This window comes from Ascaphus truei, chromosome 2, assembly GCF_040206685.1.
Source record: "Ascaphus truei isolate aAscTru1 chromosome 2, aAscTru1.hap1, whole genome shotgun sequence".
NCBI lineage: Eukaryota > Metazoa > Chordata > Amphibia > Anura > Ascaphidae > Ascaphus > Ascaphus truei.
This window is the reverse complement of record NC_134484.1, coordinates 478,405,039-478,419,168: the sequence shown is the minus strand read 5'-3', so window position 1 is coordinate 478,419,168 and position 14,130 is coordinate 478,405,039. Positions and strand designations below refer to the sequence as shown.

Below are 14,130 nucleotides of genomic sequence, written 5' to 3'. Positions count from 1 at the left end.
GCAGGGATCCCTGGCAGTCCAATTCAGTTTAAATGGGACTGCCAGGGACCCCCGCTGTTAATCTGATAGGCCATTAATCAATGCAGAAATGCTGGGGCTAGTTTAAGGAAAGTTTAAGGCTTGTATTCAGAATGTACCTGGGTGTTTCCTGGGTTTTTTGGGGAATTGCCACTGGTTTTTGTTCGAATAAGAGTTGTAGCAGCTTCATTTGATGCCACGTTGTCATGGCGACACCAAAGAGCCGGTTGAGAGCAGATAAGGGAAGTTGCAGAAGTTTCACGCCTCTGCCGGGATTTCATTAACATGCCTGGGGGAAGAGCACGGGGCCTCTGCAACCACCATTTTTTACATACAGGATTGGTACCGCCGAGTTAGCGGGGACCCATGGAGACCACCTGGGGACGCCCACGGTACCACCCGAGGACACACAGGGGATACCTGCGGGGAAGAACCGGGGGGCCCCCCATTGGGGCCTGCGGTTACCACCTTGTGGCTCACAGCGCCTATCGGGGACCACTGGGAGGCCCACAGACACCTGTGGGTACCCCCCGGGGTGCACTGTGGAGCCTGCGAACATAGTTGGGCCCACCCCGGACCCCCGTCGGCCTGGGGTATTAATCCTGTATGATAAAAAAAAAAATCATGGTTAAACAGTATGGGGGGGGGGGGGGGGAGGCACGGGAGGTGGGTGGTGTATTGGTGTTTATTAAATATTGCAATGTTTATTGGGGGCGTAGGTGGTGGGTATTGGGGCTGTTGTGAGTATTTGTGTTTTATTGTGGGTAGCGAGGTTAGGTGAAGGGGGTATTAGCCCCAAGGATGGATGTTTAGGCCTTGCGGGTGGGTAGCGGGAGGTGTTAACCCCTTCATTACCGTAGCGCTATTAACCGCTAAGGTAATGAAGGGGTCAAGTCCACCCACAACCCCGCCGCAAGGCCTAAATACCCACCAAGGGCCAAATACCCCCTTCACCCACCTCCGCTGCCCACAATAAGCGTTTGGATTTGGGGAGAAAATAGCTATTTTAGGGCCGCGATAGGCGTCGATAACCTACTCGCGGCTTCTTGAATTGCGCAATTTTATGAACATTCAGATAAGCGGCTTATCCCGCTCACTCAGCGATTTGGTTTTGAACAAAAAATTTTAGGCCAAGTCAGGCCTTTATCGCCCCCTTATTGACGCTTACTGAAAAGCAGAGGCATTTTGGCCGATAAGTGCTCGATAAGTGGCTTATGAACGCTTACTGCATAGGCCCCTATGTATTTTGTATTATTCATTTGTACTTTATTATCGTGTGCGAACAAAACGTTTCATTCTCTAAAAAGACTTTTTGGCGTGTTTACGTTTTTACGCTTTAGATTTCAATGAAATACACTTGAAGTACATACAGTACAGTATTAAACATCTGTGTAATATCGGATTGTGCGCACATTAACGGGAATAGGTTGCATTGCAATTAGATTGTTAAAACACAATAACTCGTGATCGCCGTCTTGAGTTTCTGGCCGGTATTGCAGACAACGCTAAATTTCAATTTCTGCCCTCTTTCAGGCCACGGTAAAATTACGGCTAACTCACATGAAAATTACAGATTTCTCACAACATGGATAGGCAGTTGCAGGTTTGTTTAGCCTGGTAGAGGGCAGAGTGGAAACAGGATAGGATACATTTGTAGTGAAGGAAGTCTGCTAAAGTATGAGATCTCCTCCAGAGGCGTTCAGAGGAGAGAGTGCCGGAACCCGGAATGTGTGTGTGGCGTGGTGTGGGGTTAGAAGGAGGAGAACAGCAGAGAAAAATAGGGGCATATAGATTAAGAGAGGAGGATAGGGCAGAATTGTAGTTTATCACCAGGTTGTCAGAGTCTGGAGCAGAGAGAGGAGCAAAACGTGGAATTAAGAGCCGGTAGATTAATAGAGCGCAGGTCTCTGCAGATAGGAGGGGCAGATGGAGGGGTAGAAGGGAAGAAGTGAGAGAGAAAATGAGATGGTCAGAGAGGAAAGGGTTACATGGAGAAATAAGCTAAATGTTTTTTCTATATTGGTTATCCCCCAAATCCAGGCACAAGGTACAGTCCAGGCTGTAGAGATTACATATTCATCCTCTAGAGCTCCAGTTCCTTTCAGAATGGAGATTTAAAGAACCGGTCTCAAATAGTCCATATAAATCTGTAATAAGTCTGTCTCATATAATGTTATTAGAAAATGTTTTACCGGTAAATAATATAGTGAGAGTTACCTCTCATTTTGAAGGTACAGAGTTATAATGAAAATGCATGGTTGTGTTATATGAGAGATTATACGTTATATTTAAAGATATTTCATGTACAGTTAGACACAATAAATGTTATGGGCATATGTACTAAAACTAATTATCAATACTAAAGTATTGATGGTCAGATACCCATAATTCTGCATTTCCAACCTTTATACGTGTCTGAGAGCCATATTGCACTTCTAACTCTGCTGCATGTGGCTTGTTCCAGAACACCCAGCAGGCCTGGGGACTTCCTATGAGAGGCAATTAACCATGAATACTCGCTAAATGTGACCATGCTCCTTGTAACAAGATAACATCCCTCTGTGCAGACAAAGGGGAAAAGGTACTCACCAGAGGCAGGAAATGGAACAGTTTCACTCTTTATTGGGGTCAGATGTTCTTCAGTGTTCGCCTCTTCTTTCTCCAACTTAATCTCTAACCTCTTCGGTACAACCCCTGAGAAACCTGGCAACAAGAATAGGAAAATCTATCATGTAAAACTGGGAGTGGGGTTCTTCTTGTGATTTCACCTCCTCCGATGGTATAATATAATACCTCTCGTAAATGTAACGGGTATTCCCCCACCCAATCGCATATAGAGTGTATGTGAGGGGGAACCTATATGTTACCAGGTGTGGTGCGTTACCTGTTGGTTCACAGGAGGACTGAGCTTCCGCCACGGGGAACCTGGGGTACATACATATAACACAATCTCGTGGTGCAACGCCTCCACCTGCGATGGCTCCCGCCAGAGGAGGAGTGGTTCCTCGCAGAACAAATATATATCTCACTCAACACACTGTATGTAAAATAACCAATGACTTTACTGTTGCAATACGTATTCATGTATAACAGGTGTCCCCCTCTGGAGGAGACACTAACTACTGCGTCTCGCAGGACGCTCCCACCTACACCGGGTGATCCCACCCAGTGTCCAATAACCCCACACAATATGTCCCGCACTCTTTAGGTGAGATGATATGAGTGACTGCGCAGCCACCGGTACCGTGTGAGTATAATGTAGGATTGTTGGTGCACTTGAAGATTGATACCTGCCCGGGGCTCCCACCCCGGGTTCCGCAGACTACGTCAGGGATTCCGCCCGATCCGACGTCGTCCTCCACACCGCGTTGGGTGAATTCCAGCGTGGATAATATCACCTTAGTCTCAGGGTCTTTGGTGGCGTTCCGCGCCCAGAACCCACCTCACAGGACTGCACGGCTTCAGCGCTGTGTCCCTGACTACCCAAATAGCTAATGGGGCAGTGTCCCTATCTAGGGCCTGTCCCTATAGCACCACAAGCTACACAGTGGCTCAGGACCTAACTGGGACCTAGGGGGCTGCTGGCCTAATGCAGTGGGTCACTCACCCCTGCACTCACCTCCTTCCCCTAGCTTGTCCTGGTCCTGACTGACTGCGTAGCTGCAAAACCCGCGAAATGTATCTTTTCTTGCCTGCAGGGCAATAATTCAGCCCTATTGGCTCCCTGGCATCACGTGGGGCGCAGCTGAGGCTCATGGGACTTGTAGTCCCTTCCAAGAGCCTGTCCCTGGTAGGCTAGGGTTCGCGCGCTATCACTGCGCATGCGCAATGTCCCTGGCTGGCCACCGCACCAAAATCTGCACTGCGCATGCGCTAATACTTAGAAGCTGGCGGCGCCCTCGCCGCCCTGCTTCGGGAGCGCCGGGAGCCCTAACGACGCGATCGCGGCCCTGACAACCGGCCGCACGCGTCCCCGGCAACCCCCGAGCAGGACTCTGACCGCCCCCACTCTTCCGATCGGCCGACGGGACCGCCATTGGGCTCGGCGGCACCCGCGATCGCCAGGAAGGTGAGGGGGGGGCGGGGGGGCTTGGCAGGCAGGGGGGACCTGGCTACATCCTCCCCCTGGTAAAAAAAAAACAACGTCCTCGCTTGGGACACAACTCATTATAACTATGTACAAAAGTTATATAATGAAAATGGCACAACATCGTTATATAATAAAAATGTAACAATCAATGCGCTCTAAACTTATCATCTCTAGATCAGATTGCACATCTCAGTGAACATCACAATGACAGACTGTATTCTGCTGCGAGACCACTGCTGAGCCTCATAATGGGGTGCCCCAATTTGATCATAGGTTACCCGATTTGGAGGGTACCTGACTCTTTGGCTCCTACGGAGCTGTTCTTTAGCAACTCTCTCTGGGGAGTAATAAGTACAGTCCTGAGGCTCAGCCTCTTCCCTTGAGGGGAGAAATATCTCTGAACAGTCTATGTTAGGCACAAAGCACGGGCTCTGTGGATCCAAAGGCTGGCCTGTTGGCGCCACCTTAGTAGGCGTTGGCCTACAGGGCCCTTTACCCTTAGCTCCTCCGGGAGATGCCCCTTCTGTGGAATAGTCCCTTTGAGAGGGTCCTTCCATAGGGTCTTCAGGAGTTTCAGAGTGGATTTCGTTATTTACTGTCTCTTGACCCATCTCTGCTAAGTCGGACTCACCGTTGAGCGGTGTGGCCAGTATCTCTGCTTCTTCGTCTCCTACTTGTGGAATGGGGAGAAGGTGGTTACGATGTCAAACCTTTACCCGGCCGTCAGTGTCTTTGATGCGATAGACCGGGAGGCCGGGCATCTGTGACTCTACTTCATATACATCGTCTCTTCACCGGTCCGCCAGTTTATGTTTTCCGGGGACTCCCAGATTACGAAGCAACACAGCGTCCCCAGGACGTAGCTCCCGATACTTGACTTTATTGTCATAGCGTCTCATATTGCCAGCATTCAGTTTAGCTGTAGACTCCTCAGCCTGTTGATATGCTTGCTGCAAACTGTCCTTTAGCCTTTGCACATACTTGAAATGGGTAGCATTGTGTATCCCATCCGTTGATACTCAAAGACGCACATCTACTGGGAGTCTTGCTTCCCGCCCAAACATGAGGAAGTATGGGGAGAATCCAGTGGATTCATGGCGAGTACAATTGTACGCATGTACCAACGCTTCTACGTATCGACTCCATTCCGTTTTCTGCGCACCCTTCAGGGTTCCGAGCATGTCCAACAAGGTTCTGTTGAATCGTTCAGGCAAAGCATCTCCTTCGGGGTGGTACGGAGTCGTCCGGGATTTGGCGATGTTCAGCATTTTGAGTAATTCTCGGATCAGAGTGCTCTCAAAATCTCGCCCTTGGTCGGAGTATAGTCGGTTTGGAAGACCGTAATGAACGAAGAACTTCTCCCATAGTATTTTTGCAACTGTGATGGCCTTTTGGTCTTTTGTGGGGAAGGCCTGAGCATACCGGGTGTAATGGTCCGTGATGACCAGTACGTTACAGATTCCTCGGGTATCGGGTTCAATACACAAAAAGTCCATACACACCAGGTCCATTGGACCAGAACTCTTGAGATGGGCCATGGGTGCTGCTCTGGTAGGCAACGTCTTGCGTTGGACGCACCGGGAACAACGGCGGCAGTGCTGTTCCACCGCTTCCCGCATCTTGGGCCAGAAGAACCGGTCTCGGACTAACCCAAAAATCTTCTCTACACCGAGGTGCCCATGTTCATCATGTAGAGACTTCAACACCATATATCTCAAGTTTTGGGGTAGAACCAGTTGTCGCCTATCAGGGTGGTTGTGATATTGGACTACCCTATAGAGCAAGCAATTGTCTATCTCGAACTTGTCCACATCACGCATTAGCAACGCGATCAGGTCTCTGGGAGCACTCTTCAGTAGAGCTGGATTCTTTCTTTGCACAGCTCGCCGAATGATGCCGATTACCGGATCTCTTACTTGATAGTCCACTAAGTCTTTCCATCTTATGACTTTGTCATGGGTGATGTTCATTCCCTTGGGATCGCAGTAAGTTGCGGGAATAGCATGCGACTGGCATCCTAACGAATCTGCAACTCGTAGTTCGGAGAAGGCCACTTGATCATTGATGACGACGGCTAGGCTACACATTGCTCGCATCCCAGGCCCAGGGATCTCTTCCCATTCATCATCATCGGGAGTAGCACTTAATCCTGGTCGTCGTGATAGAGCGTCAGCTCCAATGTTCAAAGGCCCCGGCTTGTACTTCAGAGAGAATCTGTAGTTACATAGGGTTGCCAGCCATTGGTGCCCTGCTGCATCCAACTTGGCGGAAGTATTTATGTACGTGAGGGGATTGTTATCCGTCCTTACCTCAAACGTAACACCATAGAGGTAATCATGAAGTTTCTCTGTGATCGCCCATTTGAGAGCCAGGAACTCTAGCTTGTGTACAGGGTATTTCTGTTCACTGGGTGTCAGACTGCGGCTGATGTAGGCTACAGGCCGAAGACCCTCGGGGTGCTTCTGATGCAGGACAGCGCCCAGTCCATTGAGACTGGCATCCACCTGCAGAACGTATGGTTGTTCTGGATCAGCATACGCAAGCACTGGTGCTTCAGTTAGGCTTTTCTTCAAGTTCAGGAAGGCCCGTTCACACTCGAGAGTCCATTTATCGCCAAACGGTTGACGGGCCGACGTGGCCTTCCTTCCGGTATCTTCGGGGTATATCTTCAGCAGATTGTTCAGGGGTTTAGCTCGACTAGAGTACCCTTCCACGAAACGACGGTAATACCCACAGAACCCCAGGAATGATCGCAGTTCCGTGACATTCTCGGGACGCGGCCAGTTCACTACCGCTTCCACCTTGGCTGGATCAGTAGCAATTCCTTGAGCAGACATGATGTGTCCCACGTAGGTCACCGAGGTGTGACAAAACCGACACTTGTCGAGGGATAACTTCAATCCTTCTTTTCCAAGACGGTCTATCACCTTCAACAGTCTCTCTTCGTGCTCCTCCAGGGTCTTCCCGAAGACAATGATGTCGTCCAGGTAGACAAGACACTCCCGAGGGTTCATGTCCCCGATCGTCTTCTCCATCAGTCGCTGGAAGGTAGCAGGAGCTCCACATATACCTTGGGGCATACGAGTAAATTGGTAGAAGCCCAGGGGGCAGACGAAGGCTATCTTTTCCTGGTCCTCTTCACTCATGGGTACCTGGTAGTACCCAGATCGCAAGTCGAGCACACTAAACCATTGGCTCCTGGTTAGAGCATTCAGGATTTCTTCAATGCGAGGAAGGTTGTATTGATCGGGCACCGTACGATTATTCAGAGTTCGCTAATCGACGCACAATCTTACAGATCCATTCTTCTTCCTTACCACCACTATGGGTGATGCATAAGGACTCCGAGACTCCGTCAATATCCCAGCGGTCTCCATTTCCTTCAGGACGTTCCTTACATCATCCACATCCCTGGGAGCGATGCAACGAGAGCGTTCACGGAACGGAGTGGCGTCACTCAACCTAATGGTGTGTTGGGCACTGCGACTGCGGCCCACATCCATCTCGCTGGTGGAAAATACCATCCTTCTCTCATTCAGCTTGACCGTCAGTCGATCCTTCCACTCAGTTGGCAGCGTCGAGTCTCCGAAGTTGAAGTCCAGATCGACTAACTGCTCACCCACTGCAGTGGCGTTCACCTGGGGCACTATTTCTACCGGGCTGACGGGATATATGCCCAGATTTTGTCCTACATCAATGTCCATCGGAAATGGAGAGATATTTTGAACATACACGTAGGTTCGTCGAGGAATTCTGGTCGTCCACTCTCTCACTTCGGGTATTACCCTATACCCTCTCTGGGTTTCTTCCTCAGGGGAACTCTCCAGAGAGAACAGATGATCGGTTTCATCTCGATTCGGATAACAGCACCAGACGGCCATGCGTTGCACTCCCCCGGGTAAAATGGTCGTCAGTCTGCGTTGACAATTGTAGAGGTTCCCGTGACGCTCTAAAACATATACTCTGTTGCACTCCTCTCTCAGTACAGGGTCCAGGAGTGGATTGGCCATTGGCAATTCATTGGTCTCCTTCAGGTAGGCTCTGATTACGGCTCGCACTATATCCGTATTTGTTCCCAAGATGACCGGGTACTGACACTGTCCTTGAGGCTTCGGGCATACCATTGCCTCCACATGCATGGGATGTTTCTTGCCGGTATTCAATTGAAGTATCTCCAGTTGAATTCTCACAACCCCATCGATGGGGTAATCTTCATTGCTCAACCCCCTCACCTTCATATGTTCCGCCGACCGCAGGGGACAGTGCTTAAGGTGTTGATCGTAGAATGGTCGGTAGATTATGGTCACTTGGGACCCGGTGTCCAGTAACGCAGAAGCATAGACTCCTTCTACTACTACATGCACGATTGCAGAGGGGCCTACCTGACAGTACCCATCTCCGGACGGAATTCCATCGTCTGGGCTTAGGTCAGTAGGAGCTTCGGGTGGCGCAGGGGTGGCCTCGGATGTCTTGGCTTCTGTGGTCTGTAGCCGATAGATCATGGACCTAGCCGGGCTTCCTTTACTGGGCGGTTTCTTTTCTTGGGTGACTCCATCAGGGCACTCTCTGGAGAAATGGCCTTTCTGTCCACAGCCATAGCAGACGATATCTGTAGGATCCCGTCGTCTTGGGTAGTGGGAGAGGATCTCCCCGAAGTCCGGCCTTTCGTTGAGGGCGACTTGGGTGGCTCCTCTTCCTCTTTGACAGGTTTCTTGATCCGGCGAGCGGAGACTCCCGGGATGTCACTCACACGGGGATCTTTGACCTTGGTGCCTGTATGCAGCTTGGTATAGGCTTCATGCCCTTTGACGATCCCCAAAATGTCCATAAAGGTAGGGGGAGGCCCCTCCATTAGTGAGCACCTGGTCATGATCACTATGTGATGAGCGGGAATGGCCCCTTGGAGGAACTGCTTGCGCCAGAATTAGTCCATCTCTGAAGCTAGGATGAGGCCGCAAGTTCGCAATTTCCACAGGACCAGCTGGATTCATTGCAGGAAGTCTGACAGATCTTCCTTCTCCTTCTGTCGCAGACCGTAATATTTGAACCACAGCTCACTCTCCTCTTCATCTTTGCCATAGATCCGGACTAACAAGTCTACCATCTGATGAGCAGAGAGATCAGGGTCTTGGTCGCGCTGTGCACGGACCATGGTGGCTGCTGGGGGTCAGAGGCTTTCCAGGATTCTCTGACGTCTGACCGTTTCAGAGCAGTGCCATTCATGATCACCTTGAGGATGTGTTCTTCCAAGACTCAATGCTTTCCTCACCGGCGGGGACAGGAACCATTCCTGAAAACGCTTTCAAGCTACGGGAATGTCACTCCTAGCATGGAGCCGCCACTGTCTGAGGAACTTGCGATCCCCGCTCCCTGACTGTTAGGGGTTGGGGTGAAGCTGTTCACTAACCAGTTAGGGACCGGTGATGTTGGCGGGCTACCGGCCCAGCTGGTGGCCCCTTGCCTAGCATCAGAAGAGAAGGTCACTCGGGGTAGAGATATGTCTGATCTGATAGGAGTACTGGCGGCCATTTCTTTATCTTCCCAACCCGCATGTCTGGTAAGGGAAGTTACGTGACTGGAAACGGTTCCAGGGTAAATTAGAGGGCACCCTTGCGGTAAAGTCTCTGGTAGATACACTACTCGTGGGCCTCTATCAGGGGGTATAGCTTGTTCGGTGGCCAGCAATAGAGTCTTCTCTTGCCGGTCAATGTTGTAGTGCTTGCTGATGAGGCGGGCGCCCGCCAGACCAGGTAATGTCCTTACTGCGCTGCAGACAGTAAACATGGATACATCGGCAGGTACCCCGTCTACGGCGACTACCTGTCGCAGGAGCTCTCCCAGCTTTTCGGCCCAGTCGGCCACTTGTTTGGGCGTGAGCGCAGATATGCTGACTGATAGGATACTACGTTAACTACTGCGTAGGGCACCCCAGGACTTATCTCAGCAGCGCCTCCAAATGTAACGGGTATTCCCCCACCCAATCGCATATAGAGTGTATGTGAGGGGGAACCTATATGTTACCAGGTGTGGTGCGTTACCGGTTGGTTCACAGGAGGACTGAGCTTCCGCCACGGGGAACCTGGGGTACATACATATAACACAATCTCGTGGTGCAACGCCTCCACCTGCGATGGCTCCCGCCAGAGGAGGAGTGGTTCCTCGCAGAACAAATATATATATATATCTCACTCAACACACTGTATGTAAAATAACCAATGACTTTACTGTTGCAATACGTATTCATGTATAACAGGTGTCCCCCTCTGGAGGAGACACTAACTACTGCGTCTCGCAGGACACTCCCACCTACACCGGGTGATCCCACCCCATGTCCAATAACCCCACACAATATGTCCCACACTCTTTAGGTGAGATGATATGAATGACTGCGCAGCCACCGGTACCGTGTGAGTATAATGTAGGATTGTTGGTGCACTTGAAGATTGATACTTGCCCGGGGCTCCAACCCCGGGTTCCGCAGACTACGTCAGGGATTCCGCCCGATCCGACGTCGTCCTCCACACCGCGTTGGGTGAATTCCAGCGTGGATAATATCACCTTAGTCTCAGGGTCTTTGGTGGCGTTCCGCGCCCAGAACCCACCTCGCAGGACTGCACAGATTCAGCGCTGTGTCCCTGCCTATCCAAATAGCTAATGGGGCAGTGTCCCTATCTAGGGCCTGTCCCTATAGCACCACAAGCTACACAGTGGCTCAGGACCTAACTGGGACCTAGGGGGCTGCTGACCTAATGCAGTGGGTCACTCACCCCTGCGCTCACCTCCTTCCCCTAGCTTGTCCTAGTCCTGACTGACGGCGTAGCTGCAAAACCCGCGAAATGTATCTTTTCTTGCCTGCAGGGCAATAATTCAGCCCTATTGGCTCCCTGGCATCACGTGGGGCGCAGCTGAGGCTCATGGGACTTGTAGTCCCTTCCAAGAGCCTGTTCCTGGTAGGCAATGGTTCACGCGCTACCACTGCGCATGCGCAATATCCCTGGCTGGCCACCGCACCAAAATCTGCACTGCGCATGCGCTAATACTTAGAAGCTGGCGGCGCCCTCGCCGCCCTGCTTCGGGAGCGCCGGGAGCCCTAACGACGCAATCGCGGCCCTGACAACCGGCCGCACGCGTCCCCGGCAACCCCCGAGCAGGACTCTGACCGCCCCCACTCTTCCGATCGGCCGACGGGACCGCCATTGGGCTCGGCGGCACCCGTGATCGCCAGGAAGGTGAGGGGGGGGGCTTGGCAGGCAGGGGGGACCTAGCTACATAAAGAAATATATTACTAGCTCTTCTGGCAGAAAATGACGGAATTGAAGATATAATATCTTGAAAACAAAAGTGATATTACTGCGCACCAGATAGTGACAAATAGTGATGTGTATATATAAAATTATATATGTGACTTATAAATATAGTGATATTCAAATTTATAATTCCAATGTTTGTAGTGTAGTGACACAAACAAAATTGTGAATATTGTATATAAGCATACAAGCGTATATAACAGTGTCTTAAACACACATAGGTGATATTAAATCAATAAAACCTGTGCTGTAACACCTGAGCGTCTGCTGCTGTTTAGATAGGATGGCTGATCATCCTGAAGTGCTCGTAAAGAGAAGAAAGACAGCGCACAACTCTCGTGGCGTAGTAAATAAAATATATTAAGCTATACTGTATTGCAGCAGGTGAGTTATGCACGTACTGTATATCAGTTATATTCATATAGGCATGACATGTTTTGTACATGTTACCACAGTGGCAATGCAGCTAGATTAACTCACCTGCTGCATTATAGCACAATATATTTTATTTACTACACCATGAGAGTTGTGCGCTGTTTTTAATCTTTTTCTATTATCTTCTTACCTGCTGCTGGTTCTATAAGAAAACAAGATTAGTTTGGGTGTTTGACTCGCATAACTCCCAAATAATCAGATATTCCCTCCTTGCAGATTTCAAAGACACCAAAATATCTCCTTTACTCACTTAACAAGCGTGGATCCATGCTGGCAGTGCGCAGTGCTGCTCTGAAGGTGCTGGCAGTGGGCAGTGCTGCTCTGGAGGTGCTGGCAGCGGGCAGTGCTGCTCTGGTGGGGCTGGGAGTGGGCAGCGCTGCTCTGGAGGTGCTGGCAGTGGGCAGCGCTGCTCTGGAGGTGCTGGCAGTGAGCAGTGCTGCTCTGGTGGTGCTGGCAGCGGGCAGTGCTGCTCTGGAGGTGCTGGCAGGGAGCAGTGCTGCTCTGGAGGTGCTGGCAGTGGGCAGTGCTGCTCTGGAGGTGCTGGCAGAGAACAGTGCTGCTCTGGAGGTGCTGGCAGTGGGCAGTGCTGCTCTGGAGGTGCTGGCAGTGGGCAGTGCTGCTCTGGAGGTGCTGGCAGTGGGCAGTGCTGCTCTGGAGGTGCTGGCAGCGGGCAGTGCTGCTCTGGAGGTGCTGGCAGGGAGCAGTGCTGCTCTGGAGGTGCTGGCAGAGAACAGTGCTGCTCTGGAGGTGCTGGCAGGGGGCAGTGCTGCTCTGGAGGTGCTGGCAGTGGGCAGTGCTGCTCTGGAGGTGCTGGCAGTGGGCAGTGCTGCTCTGGAGGTGCTGGCAGCGGGCAGTGCTGCTCTGGAGGTGCTGGCAGTGGGCAGTGCTGCTCTGGAGGTGCTGGCAGAGAACAGTGCTGCTCTGGAGGTGCTGGCAGTGGGCAGTGCTGCTCTGGAGGTGCTGGCAGTGGGCAGTGCTGCTCTGGAGGTGCTGGCAGTGGGCAGTGCTGCTCTTGTTGGATGTCAGAATGTGTCTGTATAAAAGAGAAAACAGAATTGGAATTATCTGTTTTATTGGACAAATATACTGCATTTAGTACGAACTTTCAAACCTAAGATTATTAACCACAAAAGAGTTGTAGAAAACAGGGGCACAAAAAAAATAAACCATACGGTCCATCCTCAAACAGGAACTTCATTTCATGGCTAAGAAGCAGGACCTGAGGGACCTCTATGGCAATTGAAAGGTTCTGTTACAAATAGAACTTCAGTGCCCGCCTGGAATTTAAACAGGATATCGCTGCCCTAAGCCAGAGAACCGATGCAGTGGACCATAAACTGGATGAATTCATTAAAGTCCAAAAGAAAGGAAATACTGGAAGTACTCCAAAAACAGGCCTGTGAGATCTTGGAGAAACAGGAGGATTCAGAGAACCGGGAAAGGAGAAACAATATCAGAATCAGAGGCATCCCCGAGTAAATCACGGATCCAGAAGAGTTTGTTTCCAAATGGGTAAACCAAGTCCTACCTGACCAAACTGAGGAGGCCTTACAACTAGACTACTGTCACAGGGCTCTATGGCCGCGCCCACTGGCTTCAGAACCTCAAATGTCATTCTCCAATTCCACTACTTAAATATTAAGAAGGCCTTCACACGCGCAACGAGGGGTCTTTCCGATCTGGCTTTTGAAAATATCCCTCTTATGGTCTCCCAGGATCAATCACCATCGACAGCGGATAGGCGGAGAAGCTTCCTGCCGATTCCAGCTGAGGTCGACGGGAGTAAAATACCTCTGGGCCTTCCTGTTCAGGTTAGTGGTGGTCAAAGAAAACGTCACCTGTAACCCTTGACCAGTAAATATATCCATTATGCATATAGCCTTATATATAATTAAATAAACTATATATATGATTAAATATGTATAGTGTATCCTAAAGATAACCTCCAATAGTAATTGAAATTGGTAAAAGAGAAAATTTAAACAAGATGTCTAAGAAAAATCAAAAGTAGCGATACTGTACAAACTGAATTACTTGGTTATTAATAATAAAGGTAAATGAAATATGTCAATATAGAAAAGGCATATACTGTTGCGGCACACTTTATTCTAACAAATCACCGGTTTGTCCCTGGCTTGTTCCTGGAATGCGACACTGTTCACCCGGAGCATGCCGCGTTCCAAGCCAGGGGTCATGCCCGGCCGACGCGCGGTTGATGTGTTAATTGATAATGGTTCAGGATTTACTAGGCTGCAATGCTTCGCGTGTCCGCCAGATGGC

General features: G+C 50.4%; 1 protein-coding gene across 6 annotated transcripts in view; it reads right to left on the bottom strand.

The window, feature by feature from the left end:
* The window catches only part of LOC142488386 (uncharacterized), a 508,298-nt gene that overhangs the window by 25,327 nt on the left and 468,841 nt on the right, over positions 1-14,130 (bottom strand). For 5 of the 6 annotated variants that reach the window (XM_075588861.1, XM_075588858.1, XM_075588857.1 and 2 more), the window contains exons 2-3: positions 12,101-12,883; positions 2,608-2,721 (exon numbers count right to left, since the gene is read on the bottom strand). In XM_075588861.1, coding sequence (XP_075444976.1) covers positions 2,608-2,721; positions 12,101-12,119 — 133 coding nt within the window. In that variant the 5' untranslated portion in view covers positions 12,120-12,883. Of the gene's footprint in view, positions 1-2,607; positions 2,722-12,100; positions 12,884-14,130 lie in introns of those variants that run through there. The other variant, XM_075588856.1, reaches the window with a different exon arrangement.